At 39.4% G+C, this 25,275-nt stretch overlaps 1 protein-coding gene across 1 annotated transcript; it reads left to right on the forward strand.

Moving 5' to 3' along the window:
- On the forward strand, positions 1–25,275 carry LOC133446019 (neuroligin-4, X-linked-like). The gene is made up of 9 exons (XM_061723693.1): positions 1–441; positions 1,852–2,807; positions 3,600–3,752; positions 8,426–8,611; positions 8,954–9,404; positions 12,216–12,429; positions 13,600–13,724; positions 19,532–20,141; positions 22,276–25,275. The coding sequence occupies exons 2-9, from the start codon at positions 2,336–2,338 to the stop codon at positions 22,681–22,683; spliced, it is 2,619 nt and encodes an 872-aa protein (XP_061579677.1). The 5' UTR covers positions 1–441; positions 1,852–2,335; the 3' UTR covers positions 22,684–25,275.

A 25,275-nucleotide genomic window follows, 5' to 3' on the forward strand; every position in this document is an offset into this window, starting at 1 on the left:
AAAGAAAGAAAGAAAGGAGAAGGAGAGGGAGAGATTGATCATTTAAACGTCCTGGGCCCTGTATTTCACGGAGACACAGTTCAATTCCAACTGTTTATTCTTTATAGATGCACATATATATACATATATATATTTATATATATGAAGCATCCCCTTTTCACTGGTCTTTATCCTACACGGACTGAAAAGACGTGAAGGCTTTTTTTTCCCCTTCTTTTTTTATTTGGGTTATTTCCACCCACAAGACGTGCTGCCACCACCACAATCACCACCAGCAGTAGCAGCAGCAGCAGCAGCAGCAGCAGCAGCAGCAGCAGATCTCCACATATCCATCCCGGGCACGTCGGAGCAGCCGCAGGAGGGGAAAACACGAGGCAGATATTGCGGTGGACGAAAAGAGGAATATGCTCCACCGGGTTTCCCTGCTCTCAGCCCGGATCGGTACGCTATATCGTGCATTTTGTCATTTGGGGGATTTTTACTGCAGAGGGGACGCAGGCTGAGTTTTGCATTTGAGCGTGTTTCTATATATATATATATATATATATATATATGTGCGTGTGTGTGTGTGTGTGTTTTTGAGTGAGCGAGCGAGATCGAGATAGCGTGAATGAATGTTAGTTTTTTTTCTTTCTTTCTTTTCCTTTTTTATAATGTATTTTTATTACCATAGTCAGCTTCAATGCCACAATAGATACACCAATAGATTTAAACAGGAACATTTACCTCAAGTATATATACCTCCCCCCACCCCCGGCCCCCATACTTGTTTTTCCTTTTGCCCTCTTGCTTTTTATTAATAATTATGATAAGAACGCGGAGCCGCTGCTTTTATCCGTTCTTTCCAGTGGAAATAGTGGAGGGGGGGCAGGCAGGCAGGCGGCGGGTCTGCCTTGATAAATGGAGCGTTATTCAGCAGCGTGTGTGTGATCACCACCGGAATGTTAACTAGCACCTTGGACAGCACCAATACGATCTGTCAGGAGAGACGAGGCACCGACGATCGTTTTTACATCCTAACATAAGTCCAGTTTATAATCTACACGTGTGGTTCGGTCGGTGTGGTTTTATAGAAATAAATTAGTGTTTCTCCGAGCGCGTGTATGGATGCGTCTATGTGTTCATATTCTGCCCTCGGGCCCTCGGGGAGAGTCGACTGGAGAGCAGCTGTGTTTGTGTGTGTGTGTGTGTGTGTGTGTGTGTGTGTGTGTGTGTGTGTGTGTGTGTGTGTGTGTGTGTGTGTGTGTGTGTGTGTGTGTGTGTGTGTGTGTGAGAGAGAGAGTGAGATACAGAATGAGAAGGAGTTTGTGTGTGTATGTGTGTGTGTGTGTGTGTGTGAGAGAGAGCAAGAAGGTGATCAAGACCCTGTGTAACTCAAAGAAGATGTGCTGCACAGAGATAGGGAATCGAGTGCCTCTGTCACATGTCTTTCCTACCTTCTGCTACATGCAGGTCAAGAGCCCCTGGTGTAGCCAGGGTGTAATTAAGCGTGTGACGTGACACCCCACTCCCCCCCAGCCCCTTACTCCACCACCCCCCACCACCCCAACCCCCCACAGAGGCCGTGCAATCTGAAATAGTGTGTTGTGAGGATGTGACACAGCAAGCCCCGACAGCCTGACACAGAGTTAAGCTGAGCGGACAACATCTCGTTTTGCCCTATCTATCACTTTCATATCTATTTTTAAAGTGAGCAGCAAGCAAGGTAGCACAGCCTATCCATCTGATGACATATGTGTGTGCTGTGTGTGTGTGTGTGTACACGTGAGACATTTTGTGCCATCGACACTGTGATTATTCCAGTGAAGACTAATTGAATGCCTCTTTTTTTTCTCTCTTTCTTGTTTCCAGGCGGCAGCTTGGGCTTGTTATGGGGGTGACTGTAAGGAGAAAGTGACAGAGGAACAGTGATGCTACTGTTTACATAACGAGGGACTCACAAACATGCACACATGCATACATATACCCGCAGACATGCACACAGGCTCGGATTGCCAGTCCAGGACATACACACTCACCTAAACACTTCCATGCATACATTGGCTCACAGTGGTGTAGTCAAGGGACTCACTGATTGAGTCACTGCACACTCAGAGGCACATAATCACTGACTCACCCACAGACACACACACACACACACACACACACACACACACTCACACAGGGAGAAAAGGTTGTTAATAAGAGACATAACTGTTGTGCATGTTATGGGCCAAGCTGAGTAGCAGCTGTGTGTGAGTGTTGGATACTTCTGAGGGGTCAGCTCAGCCGTAACCCCCGGCCCGCCTCCAGTCCCTCCCCTCCTCCTACCTCTCATCTTCCAGCTAAACGCACCATGTGTGAGCTGAGAGCCTTCAGAGCTAGCCCTCCTCCCAGCCTCCTCCCCCCTCCTGGACTTCTATCCCACTTCCTCTCCCTTTGCCTCTTCCTTTCCATTCTACCGGCAGCCTCATGGGGCCAGGCAACTGTGCCTGTCATTTCCACGGCGCAGGGCCGCATCCGTGGTATCCTGACCCCTCTGCCCTCGGACCTTCTGGGGCCTGTCATCCAGTACCTGGGAGTACCGTACGCCAGACCTCCAACGGGGGACCGGCGCTTCCAGCCTCCTGAGCCTCCACTGCCATGGCCAGGAATACGAAATGTGACACAGTTTGCCCCTGTGTGCCCGCAGTCGTTGGATGAGAGGAGCATGCTGGGAGATATGATGCCATCCTGGCTCACTGCAAACCTGGATATAGCTGCGACCTACCTTACACACCAGAGCGAAGATTGTCTCTACCTCAACATCTATGTGCCCACTGAGGAAGGTGAGTAAACCTGGGGATCTGCACAAACTTTCAGGGACATAATTTATTAAATATACATGGATAGTTAGGATTAGAATTGTGCGTTTAGGTTCAATGTGCCCTAATGTCATAACATGCACAAAGACAATGATACCTTCGGTTGTGACAAATGATTAAAACATGTAAGTGTGCAGTCAGGGCACAGACTTAGCCTTGTTGAATAAATAAATAAAGGCTTTTAAACATGCGCCTTGTTTCCTCTAACCCCTCTGCATGCCGCTGGTTGAACCAACACTTAATATGCAGACACCTGCGTCAGTCGCTATGGGGTTTACGCCTTAACTTGTGGAGCAAAGCAGGAAGGACAGAGACTCACTCATGCATACATATTGGTTCATATATATGCACGTGACACCACACACACACACACACACACACACACACACACACACACACACACACACACACACACACACACACACACACACACACACACACACACACACACGGAAACAGTCACATAATGCAATGATCACTCCCACTGGCATCAGGTGTTCAGTGGTGTCACCTTGATGGCTTGAAGTAATTATCAGACCATATGTTGATGCATCTATCTATCTATCTATCTATCTATCTATCTATCTATCTATCTATCTATCTATCTATCTATCTATCTATCTATCTATCTATCTATCTATCTATCTATCTATCTATCTATCTATCTATCTATCTATCTATCTATCTATCTATCTATCTATCTATCTATCTATCTATCTATCTATCTATCTATCTATCTATCTATCTATCTATCAGACATCCATGAAGAAGGGGGCCAGCGGCCAGTGATGGTTTACGTCCATGGTGGCTCGTATACTGAGGGCACTGGTAACATGATGGACGGCAGCGTGTTAGCCAGCTATGGAAACGTCATTGTCATAACCCTCAACTACCGCCTTGGAGTGTTAGGTAAAGTAATAAATCATTCATTTTTAATATTCAATATATAAGTGAGGTGCAACAGCTTCAATGAGTATGCAGTGTCTGCCTTTAGTATGAATGTATTTCTTTTCCTAACAAACTTTTAAATTCATAATTTTCTTTGTTAGTTACTTTTCCAATTTATTTCATCATACAGCTGGATATATTTCACATCTGCCAGTCATTAAATATACAATACTTTTAAATGGATTTACAAATAGGTGACAAATAAATGGAAAACACTAAATATTTGGCCACTATGTGCCGTTTGATCAGCTTGAGTGCCCTTTGGTATTGACTGTAGAAATCTCTGAAAGTTCAAAGAGCGGCTAATCATTCCTCCAAAACACATTTGGCATTTCAATTGATAGTGATGTCTAACATATTGGTTCAAAGTTTAGCACAGGTGTTGAAGTGAAATCTTATGGTTGGGAAGGCTACATCATAAGATTCACAGTGATTATAATATTTTTCAGTGAACCTTTGTGGATAATAGCAGTTTCATCCTGGAAGAATCCAATTCCATTGTGATGTTTTAAAACAGCTTTGACTTTATGTCATGACTTTTCCTTCTATGTGGATGCAAACAAGCAAGCACAAGGCATTTTACAGGATCACAGAGCCACTGAATCACATTTTCCTTTTCTGTCTCCTGTTATAAGAAAACCAAACCACATAGGCTTCTTATGTAATTCTGTGTAATTACTTGATTGTGATTATTAGATCTAACCCCAGGGGTTTTGGTGGGATTGTAAGAATAGCTCTCCTTCATCTGCATGAAAGCAGTTAGATGACTTACAGGAATGGCCACTTTTTTATGTAAAGCTTTTGCAGTATGATATTTGACTATCTCTCTTTTAACTATGTCACTTCCTTACGTTCTTCTCTGCCTTTATTTAATTGCACTATTAAGTGCAAATGAAAATGATGAATCCTCTATTTCAAATCTTGAGTGTTTAGATACAAACCACTGAAAGACAAAGTAATTTATACAAAGAGAACCAACTAGTGTTGTGGTCTTACAGCATTAAGGTTTAGGCTTTAGGCTTTCGTTTATTAATTATTATGCAGGTTGTTACTTTTTCATGCCGACTTATTTTCTCATAATCTTGAGATTCTACTATTGGATATTTTCTGAGTAAAGTAAAGTGTGGTATTATTGCCTCTAAAGAAAACAAAAAAAATTATCCAAACATTTGTGGTCAAATTCATAAAGCATTCACCATCTGAGGTGTTTTAGCTTTAACAATTACAGTTTTTCTCAATCACTTTGGTACATTTTTCCAATCATTCTTGCAATTTGCAGAAGATCAAGTGCATTTCTCAAAACAGTTTGAACAAATAGCAAAACACTGTGGATCACCTGCAAAAGCCAGTCTCTTGCTCAAAATCCTTAGTCCATCCCTCAAAAGCAAGTTTTTGTGTCAATATACTTGTCAGTGCCATCAGAATGTTTAATCATTGTGTCATTGTGTACAGATAAGACAGTCAAATTCATTAGTCATGTTGGCAATTGAAGGCACTTTGAAGGGACATGTTGATGTAAAATGTGGTTTAGGTGTGATGACAAGTGTTGTACATTTGACCTCATATAATGTATACGTGCAAGATTGATTGGAAAAGACAAGATTCACATTTACAGAATGACTTCTTCATTGGCAAACATTGACATTGCAGTCCGTAAAGAAAAAAAAAAGACAGCACTGCACATAACAAAGGTGAAATACAATACGTTAGTGTAAACATAGGTCAAAAATATAAACATAGGTCAATGGCATTGTATAGAGCATCAGTGGAATAGGCTACTGTGATTTTGTATGGGGCATTACTGTATTGACATGTAAATACAGTAAACTCCATGTAATTCAGCACATACTGTTAGATTACACACCTGTTCTCTCTGCGGAAAGTTTGAATAATTGAGGACACAGTTGTTCTGCCAACATTTGGCTGCACCCTTCTCCCCGCTTCAGCCATAGTCAGCCCATGATTCAAAACATGGTCTACAAGTGTTGCTCTGATTTCATCAGGAACACGCATGTGTCCGCCTCTTCTGCCTCTTCCTCTTCCTACTCCTCCACCACGCAGCCTCACCCCTCTTCCTCTCCTTCTTCTTGGCTGTTGTCCTTCCATTGTCAGACATTGTAACTTTCTATTGTGCTCTGGTTACCTATATACTCCCCAGTAGATTGTTCATGAGATGCTCCCTTGAGCTCATTCAGAAAACTGTCGATCATTGGTTGATCAACTCTTTTCATTAGAGAAAGACTAGATTCACCTGGGAGGAATTGACCAATTTAGATCATATTTACAGACAAATGTCTTATGGAAATGTATATATGCTTGACATGTTATGATGGCTTGGTAAATCATTTTGCATGTGAAGACTTATATGATGAACTATAGTCTAAATGTTTTGGGGAAAGAGATTATTTGATAGATTCCTATAACAAAGCATTTTGATTAGCATGACAAAAGCAATTGATAATGTACGAAAAAACTGAGAATTGTACACAATCATTTGCATGGATGGACAAAAGCATTTGCAATTTGTTCAATGCAATGAGAAACTGCCTTTTTCATCTGCACAAATGGCATGATGATGTGAAAACTGAACAAGAACTTTTGAGAATTTCAATTCTGATGTGAGAAATGTACCAAACCAATTGAGAAAAACTGTAATAAGATGTAAAAACCATTATTGAATGTTTTTTTAAATAAAAAGAAAACATGTTCAATATCATAGACTCACTGAAATCTAATCCTTTTACAGTAACTCTATGATTCCCAGACTTATTGCTCTTTGAACAGCAAATATATTTCTTTCTTATTTACCTAATTTTAGACAATTATGCAATGCCCCGGGGCCAAATAAAAACCATATCTTAAAATCAAATTCAGGCTTTCATGCAACACAAGGATTAAAACATTTGGCATGACAAGGTATTATTTCGTTTCCGATTCAGAGGGCATGAGTATTGACTTGTTTATGTGAGTATAATCAAGTGCAGAAAATGCATATCATTCAAGTGCCTGCGTTAAATCATGCATGCTCTCTAATGTAGAGTTGTGCACCATTTAGATATTCATTTGAGAGAATGAATTAAAATGCACTGGCAGGTAGCAAATTATGTTGATACTGTATCTTTTAGAATTAATTGGTTAATTTAGCCCATTTAGAACCAAGATGTGGCCTTTTTAGAAGGAAGGCTACATCCTGGCTCGGCTTTAATCAGGTAGGTTTTTTTAATTCTTTAATTTTTTTCTTCAATTAGATGTGAACAGGAAAATGTTAAATGTGGGGAAAACATTCAGTAAAGGTCCAACGGGCTGGGAATTGGACTTGGCGCTAACTGCTTGAGGGCATTTATTCCATGTGGTATTTACTCTAAAAACGTTACTACCGGGTCACTGCAGGCCCTCTTTTCTGGACTCAAAACATCTTTTAGAATACATTTGAAAGGTCTTTATAAGTTGACCTTTTAATTTTTTCTTTTAGAAGCGGCTATTATACAATGTTGCTTTTATTCTGCACATTATTTTGTCAGTGACACAAAATTCTTGAAGAATATATAACTGCTAAAGCTGGGATCATCATTAAAAAGCAAATAATACCAGTTCTACATACTTCTTTGTGTTTTTCATTTCCATCCCTTGTGTTTATGCCACCTCCATCATCATCACAGTCATCATCATCTTGAGTGACAGCATCAACTCCCTCCTCCTCCTTCTCCTTATTTTCATCATGAGTCAGATGCATGAGGTGAGCTTGTTTACATAGAGCAATGTGAAGTCATGCCAGTAATTTGTTTTTTCTCGTCCGACTGTGGTCACCTGAGTTTGGACTATGCCTCTTACAAAATGTAAAGACAAACATAGCATGGAAGCATGTACTGGTAATAAAGTATCCATGAAGTCATCCTAAGAAGTACTCAAATTAATATAATCCTCCAATTGTCTTTTTTGCTTCAATGAAATATCTGACAAAAAGCACTTGAGTGAGGAAACATATATTTTTAGCCTCGTCTTTCTCACTCATTATAGTCTTATGTGCGTGAGGTTCATAGAAATGAGCTTCTGCTGTAATGAGATATAGTGTGTTGGAGGGAACCATTCGGCTCCTCTTTGTTTATTTCATAATGGTGGTAGTAAAGGGAATAGGGGATGGAGGTGGATGAAATGACTTGTGTGTGTTTCTTTTTTAAATTTATGTAAGCTGATTTTGTTACACATGAGTTCAGATGTACAGTACATTCATGATTTGATTCGAACTGAGAGAATGTATATATATATATATATATATATATATATATATATATATATATATATATATATATATATATATATATATATATATATATATATATATATATATATATATATATATATATATCTTTAAATATATGTTCAAATGTACTAAATAAACAGCTAATCCCGATCTTACCAGAGGGAATGCCTTTATGTCATGTCTAAACCAATCAATCCGCTCCATGTTCTTTTGTGTATGTACATTGCGTCATTGTGAGACGTGGGCGCCCTGTCTTTAAACAATGTCTCTTGATCAATGTCTCCTTGCCGGCTTAGATTTTAAATTATGTTTCATGTACCCTGTGTTCTGCAACATGTCAACATAACTGCTTTCTATCGCTGCCTTGGTTCAGGATTTCTCAGCACAGGTGACCAGGCGGCAAAAGGGAACTATGGCTTGCTTGATCAGATCCAGGCCCTGCGCTGGGTTAAGGAGAACATTGCAGCCTTTGGTGGAGATCCAACCAGGGTCACTGTGTTTGGATCTGGTGCTGGGGCATCCTGTGTGAGCCTTCTTACTTTGTCCCATTACTCTGAGGGTAAGAGGGATTAATGCAAACAAACTCTTTCTCCATTGTATTCTATTATACTGACTAAGTTAGATATGTGTAGCAGTTGAAATATGAAAACAGTGGGGGCAGATATTGATGAAAGTTAATCACTACCTTTTCGTGTTTTTATTTTTCTGGCTACTTGTTTTTGCTTTTTTTTTTTTTGTATGTATATGTATGTGTTTTGTAACCTTCCAATGTGCAGTCATTTTCTTGTGCATTCATGCATGCATGCATGTGTGATGGCAAATGCATCCTTATATGTATACATGTGCCTCAGAGTATGTATTTATTCACAAATGTTTTTGTTTTTGTGTTTTTATGCATCAGACCTGTTCCACCGAGCCATCATCCAGAGTGGTAGCGCTTTAGCCAGTTGGGCTGTCAACTATCAGCCGAGCAAGTATGCGCGGCAGCTTGGTGAAAGGGTGGGCTGTGGCATCGATGACAGCACTCAACTGGTTGCCTGCCTCCAGGGCCGGAGTTACCGTGAACTTGTGGAGCAGAACGTAACACCAGCAAAATATCACACAGCTTTTGCCCCGGTGATTGATGGTGATGTGATACCCGATGACCCTCAGATTCTGATGGAGCAGGGAGAGTTTCTGAACTATGATGTGATGCTGGGGGTTAATCAAGGTGAGGGTGTGAAGTTTGTGGAAGGCATTGTGGACTCAGAGGATGGTGTCACTGCTGAGGACTTTGACTTCGCTGTGTCGGACTTTGTGGATAGTTTGTATGGATACCCAGAAGGCCGAGATACCCTGAGAGAGAGCATACGGTGAGTGATTATATCATTGTCTGGTATCTATGATAATTATTTTGACATTCAGAAAAATATAATACTCAGCGTTGTTGCTGAGAGCCACAAGTAGATGAATCCCAACCAGTAAGGGTCCCTTAATATTCACATTTACATATGCATTTTTTTAAGATGACAGCCTTTTGAAACAGTAGTAGAAGGTTTAATGTTGAAAAACATAAAAACATGAGTTTTTTCGACATACATACATATTACATATGTTACATTTGGGGTCCCTTAATTTTTGTTCAGGCCAGTTTGATTTTGTTGAAATCAACAGAATAAAATGACCGATTTTAAGTAGTTAATTTTCATTCAATTATTATTTATTATTTATGTCAGTTTCAAGTTATTTCCATAGTGGATTTTTCTTTTTTTAATGGAAGTGTACCAAGAAATGTGTCCACTTGTGTAAAATGCAGCAGCAACTTTTGTTGTGTTATTTATGAGACACTTTATTTTAGCTCCTGTGCCTCTGATTCTTTTTAGAGGTCAGTCTGCTGTAACTTGTTAAAAGAAAAAAGCAGCGGTTCATGATTAGCAAAGGTGTTTCATGGTGATAGGAATATATTTATACTATTCTAATATTGGGCTAATATGGTGTAAATAGCTGGATCTTACAGGATGTTGGGGCAGATCTATGAGGCGGCTCTATGTGCTATACATTTGCTCTCAGATGCATCAACACGTTTTCCTTCACACAGTGATTTTTCGATAAGTGTGTTCAGTTAAGACAGAAATTGTAATTGTTTGGGTGTTAGTAGCTTAAGCACATTGTGTTTTCTTTAACAGTGAGTGAGATGATGATCAGGAATTTCTTTTTTGGCAAATTAATACAGAAATACAGCTAATTCCAATTGGTTCCCTTAATTTTTCTTGCCAATGCATTTTGATAATTAATAACAATTAAGTGCCAATATTTTTTATGAGGCTGTGTCATATTTTGTTTTACAATGTTGGGAAATTAAAGCTTAAGTCAAGCCAGATACATGTAGTCCATTCCAGACATCTGTGGTGTTGGATCTGCATTATGTTTATAATTATTTGGTATCGCTCAGAATAGAGACTAAAAAATTGGATCGGTGTATCCCTGGTAAAGGAAAGCAAACCAAGACTTCAGAATTTGGCATTTTAATCCTCATGGGAGCAGTGTTGAATTTGATGAAGACAGAGAGTTTTGAAACTCTGTAGCTCTATGACATACACAAAAGAGCCATATAATACAATTCAGTTAGAAATATTTCAATTTCTAGCATGAACACATAAATTAACAAACTTGCCTTGCCAGAATCTCTAAAGTTTTCAAATTAAAATAAAACATATTAATTGTTTTGATATAAAATGACTAATGATTGGGGCTTGTGATATTATTGTGAAATGGTAATCAAATAAAAAAACTTGAAAGCACTCTAAATTAAACATGTTACATTTTATAATAGTGGTGGTTAAAGGTTAAATGTAAGCGGCTCTTGTAGAAATTAACTGAGATTTTCAGTCCTTTATCATTAACAATGCCAGTCATTGTGAATGTATTTGATTAAAAATAATTTGTCTTTATATCATTTTTTTATTAGAATACATTGGCATTTATTCAACACATTTAAGTGTTAAGAAATAAAAAGGCTGTATGTCTAAAATCAAAATCAAAAATGAAACAATGATGTGTTAAGTAACTGGTGCATTCAAACGACAGCCTTAATAGCCTCCTCATAAAGTGGCAGGGCAGCACTGACTGTTCTGGTTAGATTGAGGAGGAACGGCCTCGGCCAGTGCTTTGCAGAGCTGATGTTGCATTTTTTTTGGTTTTGGATGCTGTTGTAAACCCTTGCTCAGCAAATCCTAAAGATATTTTTATGGGATTTAAACATGGGCTTCTGGCAGGCTGATGGAGAAGTGTGATATTGTTCATTGCAAGATATTTCCATCAAATCTTAGCCCCATGCACTCGTACATTATCATATCAGACTTTTGCAGTTCATGCGATGGTGCGGGATGATGGGTCCGACAGCTGGCTCGGTTATTTCATCATGTTGTTATTTCATCAGTGTGTCTGTGTGCACTGTGTAGTTGGCTGTTCTGTTGAATCTTTATTATTTTGCTTTGGTTTGGCTAGCATTCAAAATGAGACCAGATACACTCTATGCACAGCAGCTGCAACCCACAAGCACGGATAAATTAGTGCACAAACAATGTTGCTTGGCAACATAGTGATAGGCTGACTTTTTTCTGGATATTAACATCAAGCTTTCAGTTTATTCTACTTATCTGTCATTCTGCTAAGTTCTACTTTTCTGCTGCTTCCCTTTCAGTGCTGCAAAGTATTCCCATACTGTTCTTATCTTTTCTTTTTTTACTTTTGATGTTGTATATCGATGGAAATCTTTATTATGACATATCAGGGCTGTTGGAAAAAGACTTAGTCTGAGTACTCAATGACATGATTAAATTATAATATGCAGATTTATTTAGCAACATAGAAAATACACTTGATCTTGGTTCAAAATCACGTCATTATAGTGTCGGCATCCAGACTTCGAACAGACACCCCTCTTGACTAATGCCGCTATGATTCCACTGTTTTAGCTCTTCATTTTGGAGTATGTGTTAAGAGCTGATGCTGTGGCAGCTACTGATGGTGGAACTTATAGCAGAGCGATTGTGGAACTTCTAAGTTCACTCTGGACACTCTTGCATATAAGTATGCAAGTAAGTGTGTGCTGTGTGTTAGTAAAAATGTTTTCAAGCTGTGAAATGAACCATGAGCTAATCTCAAATGTATTCTTTATGCAGGTTCATGTACACCGACTGGGCGGACAGAGACAACGCTGAAACTCGCCGGAAAACACTAGTAGCACTTTTTACAGACCACCAGTGGGTAGCACCAGCAATCGCCACAGCGGACCTCCACGCTCAATATGGGTCTCCCACATACTTTTACTCTTTTTACCATCACTGCCAGAGTGATGCCACGCCGCCCTGGGCTGATTCTGCCCACGGCGATGAGGTGAGATGATGTCACGGCGTTACTTTGCCAAGATGGCAGAGGGCAACAGGGGTGAGGTTAGCTGCCAAGAAAATGAGAAAATATTTAACTGAAGATGCTGACTCGTTTGGACAAATACATCTAATCCAAATGGGAGAAAAAAGACAACCAGTGTTTTCATGATTTTCAAGCTGATCTTATTGATGTATTCAAAGTGCTTCTTGGATGTGATCTAGCTGAGGTAGGCAGAATGTGGAGAAAGGGGGGAAAAAAGAAGACTTCAATAAGCTCAGCCATAAGCCCCTCCCACCAGATGAGCATGGGCTTCTTCTGCCACATTAGCATGAAAGTGTATGAGCTGTAGCTGCAGCTGTGAGCCGGGGGCTACAGTGAACAGAAGGCTACACTATTAGAAATGCTCAGCATAGCCACTCGCTTTCATGGTAAATCTATTCATACAACCTAGGCAATTACGACAACATATGAAATTAAAAGGTTATGAAAAGGTTAATGAGTTCATCCCCTTACTGCTGTAAGAGAAAAACAGCAACACAGACATATACAATAGGGGTTAATGGATATAACAGCTCTATGAGTACCCTTGACAGATATGTATTTAACTCTTTTCTTTTTTTTGGTTTGCTGTATGGGTGGGTCTGAATTTGCTTTTTTTCCCTCCAGAACATTCAGCCATTAAATCCTGCTTTTCACTTTTTCCAGACACGTGTATATGCATTTTTGCAGCACAGCCAATAACAATACCAGGCACCAACAACTACCCCCCTGTAAAGCTGTGTGACTAGCAAAACTCTTCTGGCTTTGTCCAGATCATTTTTTAAAGATGTGGTGCTGAAGCCTAGTTGAGTTGTTGCCCACTGATGCCATGAAATTACTTCCTTTACCAGCTTAGAGGAGACATGATTATTAAATTTATTGTAATGTCGGCTAGATTTTGAAGTTGTGATAACACAGGAATTCTTCAACACTTTAACTGAATGTATGTTTTTAGAGGGCTTTGAAGGGATAGATTACAGATTTGTCGAACTAATCGTGAATTTATGGCTTGAGATTAAGTTCTATCTCATTAGTATGAAGCAATTATAATACCATGTCACATTTGAACTGTTATTGCTGTCACTGAATGAATGTAATGCGTTCAAGATATCACATTGTGAGCATGTGTGTGTGCAGGTCCCATACGTGTTTGGTGTGCCCATGGTGGGTCCCACTGATCTGTTCAACTGTAACTTCTCCAAGAACGACGTGATGCTGAGCGCAGTGGTTATGACTTACTGGACCAACTTTGCCAAGACTGGGTAAGCTAAAACATTGTTCATTGAAGTGAAATGTCATTCAGCTGGAAAATCCCACTGACAAGGAACTTTTTGTCCTGTACTATGCTCAGCTAGAATCAGAAAAACATAAAGCACAGAACAGCATTCATGCATCATGATCTCTTTTCATGTCATATTAGCTTAGTATAACAGTTTTATCTCCAAACTAAATACAATTTGGAAAAATGCACCACTCTCAACCCATCCATCTATTGATTAAGTTCCGCTTATCTGAATTTGAGTAGTGGGGGCGGCAGGCTGAGCAAAGAGGCCGAGACCTTCCTCTCTATGACCACCTTTCTGTAGCTCCTCTGGGGAAATAGTGAAGCATTCTTAACTCAGCCAAGAAGTATAACTCATCCAGCATGTCCAGGGACTCGGTGCGATTGGACTTTCCCCAAATACCTACCTATAGGGAGTAGTCCAGGAGGCATCCTAATCAGATACCTGAATTACCTCAAGTGTCTCTTGATGTGAAGGACCTGAATGGTGGGAGTTTTCACCTTATCTCCAGCTGTCCTATGAGGGAAATTGATTTCAACCACTTGTATCCGTAGTCTTATTCTTTGGTCATTACCCACAGCTCATGACCATAGGCGAGGATTGCAGCGTAAATTGTTCTTTCTGAGGTTGTGACTTGATAAAGCCAACAGGACTACCTCATGTGCAAAATGCAGGGACGAAATCCACTAAATCCACAGTCACTAAACTCAAACCATCCTTGGCTGCACCTAGAAATTCTATCCATAAAAGTTATAAACAGAAGCAGTGAAAAGGGTTAGCACTGATGGAGTCCAACTATCACTGGAAGGGAATCTGACTTACTACCAGCAACACAGACGAAACTCTCGCTTCATTTATTCAAGAACTGAAGTGCCCAGATACAGTAAAAGCAGACTCCTGGATCACATCCCAGAAGATAACCTATAAACATGGTCAAATACCTTCTCCATGTCCATAAAACACATATGGACCAGTTGGCCAAACGCCTATGTCCCATCTAGGACCCTAGTGACGGTACAGAGCTGCTCCAGTGTTGCATGGGCAGGACTGAACCAAGTTCGTCCAACAGAATTTGAATATGAACCAGGCTCTCTTCTCCAGCAACCCTGCATAGACCTCAGCAGGGAGCCTGAGGATGTGTGATTTCCTTGTAATTGGAACAATCTTACTGGTACCCTCTCTTAGGGGAACCACTATCCCCGTCTGCCAATCCAGAGGCATTGGACGCAGTGTCCAATATCTATATACATATATAAAAATGTCAGATCCTGCTTTGCAGGGAAGTTTCCATTAAGAGAAATTCCTTCTTACTGTGGCACTGGATGAAAACAGTTAAAGAGCAATTAAAATATTGAGCTCCCGGGCAAAGAATGTGTTATGGCTTTTCCATCAAAGCTTCCTGATGTCTGATGAGATGACTTTAGTACTTTAAATACAATAATGAAGGCAGCACTGTAGACTCATTTTGGCAATGGTAAAAAAAAAAAAAAAAAGATTATCGTCGTAACAAAATCGCAATGAGACTTTTTTGTACCTTAGTACCCCCATTATAAAAGTCTCTTCTCTTCTCTTCTCTTCTCTTCTCTTCTCTTCTCTTCTCTTCTCTTCTCTTCTCTTCTCTTCTCTTCTCTTCTCTTCTCTTCTCTTCTCTTCTCTTCTCTTCTCTTCTCTTCTCTTCTCTTCTCTTCTCTTCTCTTCTCTTCTCTTCTCTTCTCCTCTCATCTGTCATGTATGGTCAAAGCTAATCCAGCGTGATAGAGATATAACTCAGCATGTTAAATGAAAAAGAACTGCCTGTAGCTAAAGGAGATCCAGTTTATTAAATCGAAAATTAAATGTTATGCCAATGGCTTAGAAAAATATAGTGAATGAAAAAAAAAACCACATTCAACATACTACTGTAACCTGGCAAAAGACATTGACAAACCTTTGTCTTTTTGTTAATGTACAAGATAAAAATAACTGTTGAGGGTGGGATTTGTTTCTGCAGTGGTAGAAGAGAGTAATTACCAGTAATTAATCCAATCGAGGCTCACTCCACTGAGACTTCCTCAGATTTACAGAGACATCTGCAGTCTAGACCTTGGCCTGAATCACCACATTGCCATCCTATCTCACAGCATAAAGGATCAGGACAGTGCTCTCACATATTTTGACTGTGGCATGAACAAAAAGCTGTCTTTAATGTGGCTGCATTAAGGAGTCACATCGCATTAAGTTTGCAGTGTCTATCACAGCTTGCTTTGTCATTACCACCGCAGCAAGCTTTGGAGCAAAATCACAGAGGAGGGGTGTGAAGAGTTCAGTCTGCACTTCAATTATCAACAGGGAGATTTCTCTGAAAAGAGATTTCACTCGCCTGAGAGTGCCTCAGATGATGATGGAGCCCTGCGACAGCTCAATTTAACAGGGGAGATGCAACTCTCCCTGATGTATACTTTGCGATGCTCTGTGTAGGCGTATAAATCCGCAGCTTGTGTTTGCTTGCATTTCAGAAGCTCATTATGCAATTTGCCTTTCTGTGATCTTCATAGGTGTTGTTTGAAAAGTGAGCAAATAGTACGTTAATGACATATCTGTGACGACGTGTAGCTGTTTTTGTTGACAACATTTTAGCTGCCGGCCAAACAGACATCACACAGTTTGAGCTGTGCTCACAGGGAAACATTACAAATCTTTTTTCTTTCTTTCTTTTTCCTGCCACTTGCTCGTTTTATGGCACCTTGATATTACTGTAAAGACAAATATGTCTTTTGAAGTTGTTGGCAAGCTTGAGAGAAACTCAGCATCCTCAGTGGATGGTAGCCAGCTTAGAAGTTCTCAGCAGAGCTTTTAGAGCTCCCTGACATTTGAGAAGTTCAAAAGAATTCATTATTGGTACAGTTCCAATGAATATGTGAATAACACACGGTACAACATCAGGCATTGGATTCATGTGGTGAAATTCTAAATTTTTTTAAAATGGTTATAGATTTGTTTGAACAGAAGTATTTATGTGGATTAAAACCGTTTTATCTCAGATTAGGAGCTTTGTGGGATGGAGAAATCTATTCTAGGGATTCTATTATGATTTATACCTCTGCCAAATTATAATTGGAGACAGTTGGTTTATTCTTGCTGGAAATAAAAAGAACTCTCAAAATTGTATTGAATGCCAGGCTTTGGCACAACTGACTTGTACTTGCTCAATGTTTAGCTGAAGTGGGAGATGTTGCTCTTTTCTAAACTATGAGATATATCAGGTGACCTCGATTTGGTACATGGACAAATTTTTTCGCCACGGTTTGTGCGGAGCGCCCCCCCCCCCCTCAAAAAAAAAAGAAAAAACAGAAATCAAGAGCTTACTGGAACACAGTTAAAGTAAAACAACCAGCCATGTGGTCAGATTTAAGCTGATGCTAACAAAGCATGCCATTTACCCTAAATAACAAAGCTATTACTTTATGATATATGCCAAGTACACTAACCACTCTAATACATCTAAAAGGTTTTTTTTTTATTTTTAAGTTCACAACACAATATGGGTCTATTTGAGGCTGAATTTATGGCTTCTCCAGACTTTTAATGAGCTCTTTTTGTCTCCACTGATAGTTCGGGCCATTCTTCTTTCTCAGCAATCTTTGGGCTCTTTGATGGAGCAAACCTTTTTGTCACCCTCATAAGACAATCTGCTACTTATCTTGCAGCAACTTTACCTTTTTTCTGAATGATTTGGTGTAGTTTGATTTGGCACAAATTGACCCGCTATCCAACACAAATGTAGAGTAAAAGTAAACACTCATCTCTATAAATGTGACTTTGGTTGGCAACCTCAAGGTGATTCATTAAAAAACGTTTTTTAACACTTGCAAATCTGTTGAATACAATTTAGTTGTCAAAGTTCAGCTGTAAGATAAAGTACAGTGTCATGGCACCAAACAAGTCTCTCTCAACAATATTGACAGATGTAAATTTAAATTAACACACCTTTAACTGTGGCCAAGGTTTGATTCAAAAAGGTTTTGAGCATCTATGTTTTTACCTGAGTGCAGTTGTTGTTTTATGATTGGCCTAGTTTTTTATTTTACCAAGTTACCATGCATATTTATCATGGAACCATATTTTCACCTTGCAAGCAGCAGTAGATAGCTTATTATATGCTTTTAAATCTAGATTTGAGTCGAGCATGGTGTTTAGGTGGCACACCACCAGCATACTCATTCAGGGCAGGGTCAGCAGTCAAGTCAGATTTTTAATGGGACAGTTGGGCCATTGACTGGTATCTATTCTACATTTAAATGAATCACTACACCCTTACTTTTTTTTATTCTGATTTTTTATTTCCTTCACTTTTTTCGGTTTGGAAGCCATTGTAACCTGCTACAAAATGATGATATTTTGCTTTCCATTTAAAACCAGTCTTTGTTTCTGGTCATTATTTTGCTGAAAGTTCAAATCCTGGTGAAGGCCAAAGTCCTCATTTCCAATAATCATCTAGGGCCCACATATGAGTGCCAATGTTATCAAGATGAATCAGAGTAATTCTTGTGCCAGTAAGTAAAGACAGACACTGCAGTGGATACTGAATATGACTGGTCTCCAGTGGATTTATCAATACCAGGCTTTGAGAGGGGAAAGTTTGTTTATTTATTTTTTCCTGTTGGGCAAAAGAAAGGTTAACTATTCAATGCTTAATGCAAAAAACCCCATCCTCACTTGAATGAACTGTGTTTGGACTGTGCTGCTTGGGGAATTTATTTCATCCAAAAGGCCTGGCAACGTTGTCAGGGTAAACAACATCATGAAGAAATGAGGACTAAATTAATTTTCTGAAGGAAAACATTGGGCTGCCTGCAGGAAAACATGGCCTTGGCCAGCGCTGGACCCTCTAGCAAAACGATTATTCATCTATTCAGGCTTTTGTCTTGGGATGGAATGGAGTCTCTCACCCAGATGGCTCTGGTTGAGAGGCGGGGTAGCCCCCCGAACCGGTCACCTGCCCAGAACAGAGCCAGCAAACAGATGTGTCTGGGTTACCGCTAATTAAATTATACACATATAAATACTTTTTATCTTTTGGAGGAAGTTGCAACAACCAATAAGAATCCCAGTATATACACAGATAATTATGTCATCATTTTTTTCATCAATGATCCAAAGTACACCGAAGATGATGACGAATTAGTTAAAAAAAACTAAATAAGTAACATTTTGAGTGACTAGCCTGAGACCAGTTCCTGAACCCCATCAACAGCCAGTAGAGTTCACTAAAAACAAGAGTAGAAGACTGCTCCAAAATATCGGTAGAGTTGTGAAAAAAATCCCCGAACAAAACAACATTGTTTGCAATAATAAGAACCTGATTGCTGTGAGGTGCAAATAATGCCTTTGACATTTATACGTGTGAAAGGGCATTGGTAATATTGGACATTGCATTTAGGATACAATTTATCCTCAGCGTCACTAACACATTGTATTATAGATGATTCTTCCTATTTTTGATTTAATTTTCTATCAAATGAAAGACATTGATCAAATAACAATTCACTAAGAATCAAACTTTGCCAGGGCTATGAATTATTTTGTTTAATTGCATGCCACCGTGCAACATTTCACCTCTAAATTCAGAGCTTTGAGATGTTTTATTATTGCTGATTTCATTTATTATGTTCTGTTTTATTGCATTCTTTTATAATTTTATTATAGTTACTTGTTTGCATGATCACAGGTTATGCAAAGACGAGGCCATCAAAATATTCAGCGTATATACTGTAGATGTATAATAACCAGCTTTTGTTTCTGAACAGCGATCCAAACGAACCAGTTCCTCAAGATACTAAGTTCATCCACACGAAGCCGAATCGCTTTGAAGAAGTTGCCTGGTCTAAATACACCCCTAAAGAGCAGCTGTACCTCCACATTGGCCTCAAGCCCCGTGTCAGAGACCACTACCGCGCCACCAAGATCTCCTTCTGGCTCCAGCTGGTCCCTCACCTGCATCACGTCAATGAGCTTCTTCAGTCGGTGTCCTCCTTCACACACAGTCCCTCTCCGCAGGATGACACCCCTTTTTCTTACACCAAACGTCTGTCCAAGGGTTGGCCTCCGAGCAGCACGCGTCACCCGGGTTCACAGGGAGGCACTCCGCCGCCACCGGAGTCTGCTTTGGGCCAGGATGGAGGGGAAAACGGCGTTCGTGCCCCTACTGAGGACTACTCCACTGAACTCTCAGTGACAATTGCAGTGGGAGCGTCTCTGTTGTTTCTCAATATTCTTGCATTCGCGGCTCTGCTGTATAAGAAAGACAAAAGGCGTCTGGAGCACCGTAGGCCACGTCCCCTTCCTCCTCCCAGAAGAGACATCACACCCGCAGATGTTGCAGCCCACCTGCAGGGGGAGGGACTGATGTCATTACAGGTAAGCACTTATAAACGTGTGAGGACTTCACTGCAATGTTGGCTTGAATTTCTGTGAATGTCATTAACATAAAACTTGTATGAAAAATAGTCATGGCTATTGGTAATAATAATGACACGTCTTATATTATGTGTAAGTAACACTGAATAAGTTGAGACAAGACTAATTATTTGGCCTGTCAGGGTTGCAGTTGCCGGTAAAACCGCTCTCGTAAATCCCAGCCTTTCATCAGCAGTGGGAGAACTAGTGTGTGTCTGAATATTTTGATGCAAGTGTCTGGAGTGAGTGACAAATGTTAGATATCATTTATGGCTGTGAATCCAAAGAATTGGCGGTTGAATTGTGATAATTTTGATCATATATGTGTGTGTGTGTGTGTGTGTGTGTGTGTGTGTGTGTGTGTGTGTGTGTGTGTGTGTGTGTGTGTGTGTGTGTGTGTGTGAATTAGGCATGTCAACAGTACAAAACCATTTTCTTGACCAAATATGTATAAAAATGACAAAAAATGACAAAAAATTAAACAATAGATACAATGTCATGTGACTCGATTGATTACCAGATCTGAAAGAAAGTGAAAGTGAGTTGTAATCTCTGGTATGACAAAAGTCTAAAGAGACTAAAACTGTCCAGAGTGTTGACCCTTATGATTTAATTTCTAGGTATTCTATTACATGTTAATGTGTAACTGCCAACTCTGTAAGATGTCCTAAAAATGAGTTTCTGTGAAGTTAAACCAAGTAAAAAACAGCATATACATATATATGTATATATACAATCTCACGTTTTGTCCACGACAATACAACTTACATTTTTTCTGCAGAAAAAACTCATGTTGATCGGTTAGTTTTGCCACACAGTAATTTAAATTTAGCTTACACTTAAGGTCTAATATAAGGCTCATTCATACGGTTATCATGTAATTTTGAGACCTTCCAGAATAAGTATAGACACTCTCAAAAGGTGCTAAATATCTGTTATTAACACATTTTCTGTGGTGTGATCACAAGTGACGGTTCTGAGTGCGATGCCATTAACATGCGTCTACCAGGTGTGAACCGAGCAGCCACTTGAAACACACACACAGTTGTACTGCAAACCACTGATACCTTTGACAGTGCATATGTGGACGCAAGTGCTTCAAAATTCACAGGTCCCACGTTTTGTTGTTTAGCATTCTCACCTTCTTTGTGAAAGGCTCTGTTTTGGCTTCTCCCTTATAAAAACAACCTACCCAAATTGGCTGGGATTCAGGCAGTCATGTAGTTTTATAATGATATAAACGAAGGGACAAAAGCAATGGGTACAAATAAAGTGTTTTATGTAGTTCAGCAAAAGTTTGTTTTGTTGAAGAGAATTACTTCCTTTGGCGTAAACTTTGTGAAATACTTAAAACTTGTACACTACTTGTACAGAAAAAAGCAATATAACACAGAAGAAAAAATAATAACAATTAAAAGGGGCAAACACAAAAATCCTAATATCTCCTCTTCAAGCATTATTTTAGAACATGAAAACATATTACTGCAAGTATAAAATAAAATAAAAACTCAGAACAATTCAGCATGATATGCTTTGAATTTGGAATGTAGTTCAAGAAAAGAGCTTTGAAACAGGTAAAATGAAATCAAAACCTTAAATAATAAAACCTTAAAAATAACAATACTCTCCATTGGTGTCTAATTAACTGAACAGATTATTCATTAAACTGTAATTTGTCATTCATTCTTCTAAATGATAATTTAACAAATAATAACCTTACTGGTTTACTTTGTTGTCACATATTGAGTTTTGTCAGGTAAGATTAATAACACTATTTATTTGAACTGTCTTGCTAATGCGCTAGTATGTGCACATCGGTCATAGGCCCAGCCAGGTTTGTTTGTCTCATCCATCTTCATCTGTTAGTAAAACAAACACATTTCAGCTGTTAAGCTGGACAAAAAAAAAGACAAGTTTTAACCTTACACCACATTACACCAGATTTAATTTATAATTGATAACAATATAATGACTGTTTGATTAGTTCTGGAAGAAGTGTTTATTTGCCACTCTACGATGGGTTTGGTATGTTAATGAATGTGGGGCTCAGGCGGCACTCTTAGTTTCTTTGTTTTCCTACCATTTTAATTCTTAGGTGAAGCAGCTGGAGTGCGACGTTGCCTCAGCAGATGAGAGGAACAACACTCACCACCATCACACCCTGGATACGCTGGACGCTCTGGACGGCTTGGACACCCAGGACATCTACAGCACGCTGGATACTGTGCGCCTCACCTGCCCCCCTGATTATACCCTCACCTTGCGCCGCTCCCCTGACGATGTTCCCCTCATGACGTCTCTGACCCCTGGCTCGCTGCCTGTGACCCCGGGGTCACACCCTGTTACTCCTGCGACGCCAATGACCCCAATGACACCAGGATCAGTGGTGGGGATGAGGATGGGACATCCTCACCAGGGATACACACACCATAGCCCATACAGTAATACACACTTGCCACACACACACATCTCCACACACACACACTCTACCACACGTGTATAACCACAGTTAGATACTCATGCATACAAGGACATAGCTGCAGATTACATACATACATACACACACACATATTCACACTCACACACACAAAACCAGACTGAAATACCTCTACCAGTTACAGACCAGGATTGTTAAAGATGGAACAATAAACATTTTTCAGTAACAGGAGGAAAAGGCAGACAGCTGTGTGTTGCATGTCGGGGAACTTCAGACAAACTGGATCCCTGGAGATGCAATTCTGTGCATCATTCGCTTACGACCTGATGAGTCAAGACATCCATCAAAATGTCTCGAAACCCGCGTTGGATTTTAAATCTGCTTTTTTTTTTAAACACCTGAGGAGGAAGATGAGGAGCGCTGTGGCAAAGGGGTCAAATATGGATTACTTTGCTGCACATGAGCGACACAGTGCAGCTGTGCATGGCAGAGGAAGGCAGATCCAGATATAGAACTGAGTCAAGAAATACCACACACAGACTGCTGATGTCAACTTGAACAACCTGTGAAATGTGAATGTAGCATTTTTTTTTTTTTTCATCAAATGTGATCAAAGGCCGAATCTGCCAAGGATCAAACTAAGCTGACGAGAAAATAACTAATTTCAGCGAGCGATGGATGTAAAAACAGAAAGAGAGGAAGAGGGGGATTAAAAAGACAACATTAACTGAAGGAAAACAGTCAGATGGCAGGATGGAGATTAAGATTTTATTGAGTGGGATTTAACAGCTGCGAGAGTGAGGAAAACAAATGGAGATAGAGTGATATGAAAAAAAAAATCCCCATCAAAATTGAAAGTGTGCCAAGAGAGAAGTTAGGTTCAGAGGAAGAAAGGGCCTCTGAAGTGTTGCCAGATTTACTGAAGAATCACTCTAACCAGCTACACGTTAAACTCTTGTAAATAGAATGGAAAGATACAGATGATATATTATGATTTATAGCATTTACCTGCTCTTGCATTAAAACATGACTTATTTAACCACATTATTGCTTTCATTTCAGATATTAATATATTATTGTATAGATGTCCTGAGGCAAGGCTGGTTGTCTTTCTATCACACCCACTGTAGTATGTACACAGTACCTTCATTCAAAAGCTATATTTGCTATGCACAGTCATTTCAATGATTCTTAGCTATGTGAGCATTTAGGTACTTGTGTAGAGGCTAAGCTATAGGACATTTTTCACACCATTCTGTCAATTTTTTGACCATCAGATGATGAGCTAGTACTGTGTAGATAATGCAATATTGGTTTGATGATTGAGCACCAGCCCAAAAACTGCAAACCCTTCAAACCTAAACCCTTGTACCTAAATTTCTTCCTGAACACCTTACCTTTAACAAAAAAAAAACAAACAAAAAACAAAAAAAAACAACAAAAAACCCTACATTGATTAATGTTTCTGCAGTTAGTCAGATGGACAGATTGAGACAGACACACAGGCAGTGATGATTCAGGGGGTCCTAAATTACAGCATGTCTTAAAAAAAGAGAAGAAAAAAATTGTCTTACTGTATCTTTATCATTTGCAAGGGGTTTCAGTGTTTCAAGGAGAGTACCTGATTGAACTGCCTAATGCTGACTGAAGCCCTGTCCTTTTCAAAGGCATCCGTTAAAAGATTTTGGCTCAGCAGACTTGAATCTGTAATGCCACTTCCCCTTCTTTAAATAAGAGGTTTTTTGACTTAAAATCTCTCCAGTGTCAGCCAAACTCTGTATAAATACGTGGTGATGTCACCCACATGGTTTGGAGCCATTTTTGATTCATGATGTGGACTCTAGGTGAGGATTCTGGTTTTGTGTGATAATGTGAGAGATTTAATGCTGACGGCAAACATGGCTCCAAACATCCTGCTTTTTAAGCCTTAATATCTTCTAAAAGGAGCAATATTTTTACACATTTCTAGCACGACACAGATGTAAAAAAAGTGAAACTGACATAGAAGTCAAATTACCATCTTGTGGATATAATGACTGGCTTTACTGAGGTTTTCCTGCGAGCACTTGAGGGCCACGGTTGTTACTACTTTGTGTCATCAAAATTATAAAGGGAATTGCAAATTCAGAACTGCTCACATTTATGAGTCAGGTATTTATAATGTTTTACTGCCACAGAGGCCGCAAAAAAGACAAAGTTTGCATTTAGATGAACAAAAACTAAATAACAGCAGTTCCAGGAGCTCAACCAAAGGTCCTTACACTGGTATTGCAGCATTCCTGTTTCATCCCCCTTTTCTTGCCCTTTTCCTTTCCTTAACCTGCTTCCCCCAACCCTTTTTCTTTCCCCTCTCAGCCTCATCAATGTGACTACATGCAGCTTCGTCACAGTGAGGCATATTTAACCTCCTCTCATCCTAAATAACTCCTTCATGAGAGAATTTTATTTAATTGTTAACAGAATATGTCAAAATGAAAGCTGAAAAATTTGTGGATGACAAGCAAAGAAAGTTTACAAAATGACACAAAAATAACATTTAAGAGATGTTTGATTTTTTTTTCTTATGGGTTATTATCTCAGCAGATGGCTGGATTGTGACAAGAACAAAACATTTCTGCTGCGTTTTTGAAAAATAAAAAATATCAATATTTTACAATT

The sequence above is a fragment of the Cololabis saira genome, chromosome 6 (genome assembly GCF_033807715.1).
Source record: "Cololabis saira isolate AMF1-May2022 chromosome 6, fColSai1.1, whole genome shotgun sequence".
NCBI classification, from domain to species: Eukaryota; Metazoa; Chordata; class Actinopteri; order Beloniformes; family Belonidae; genus Cololabis; species Cololabis saira.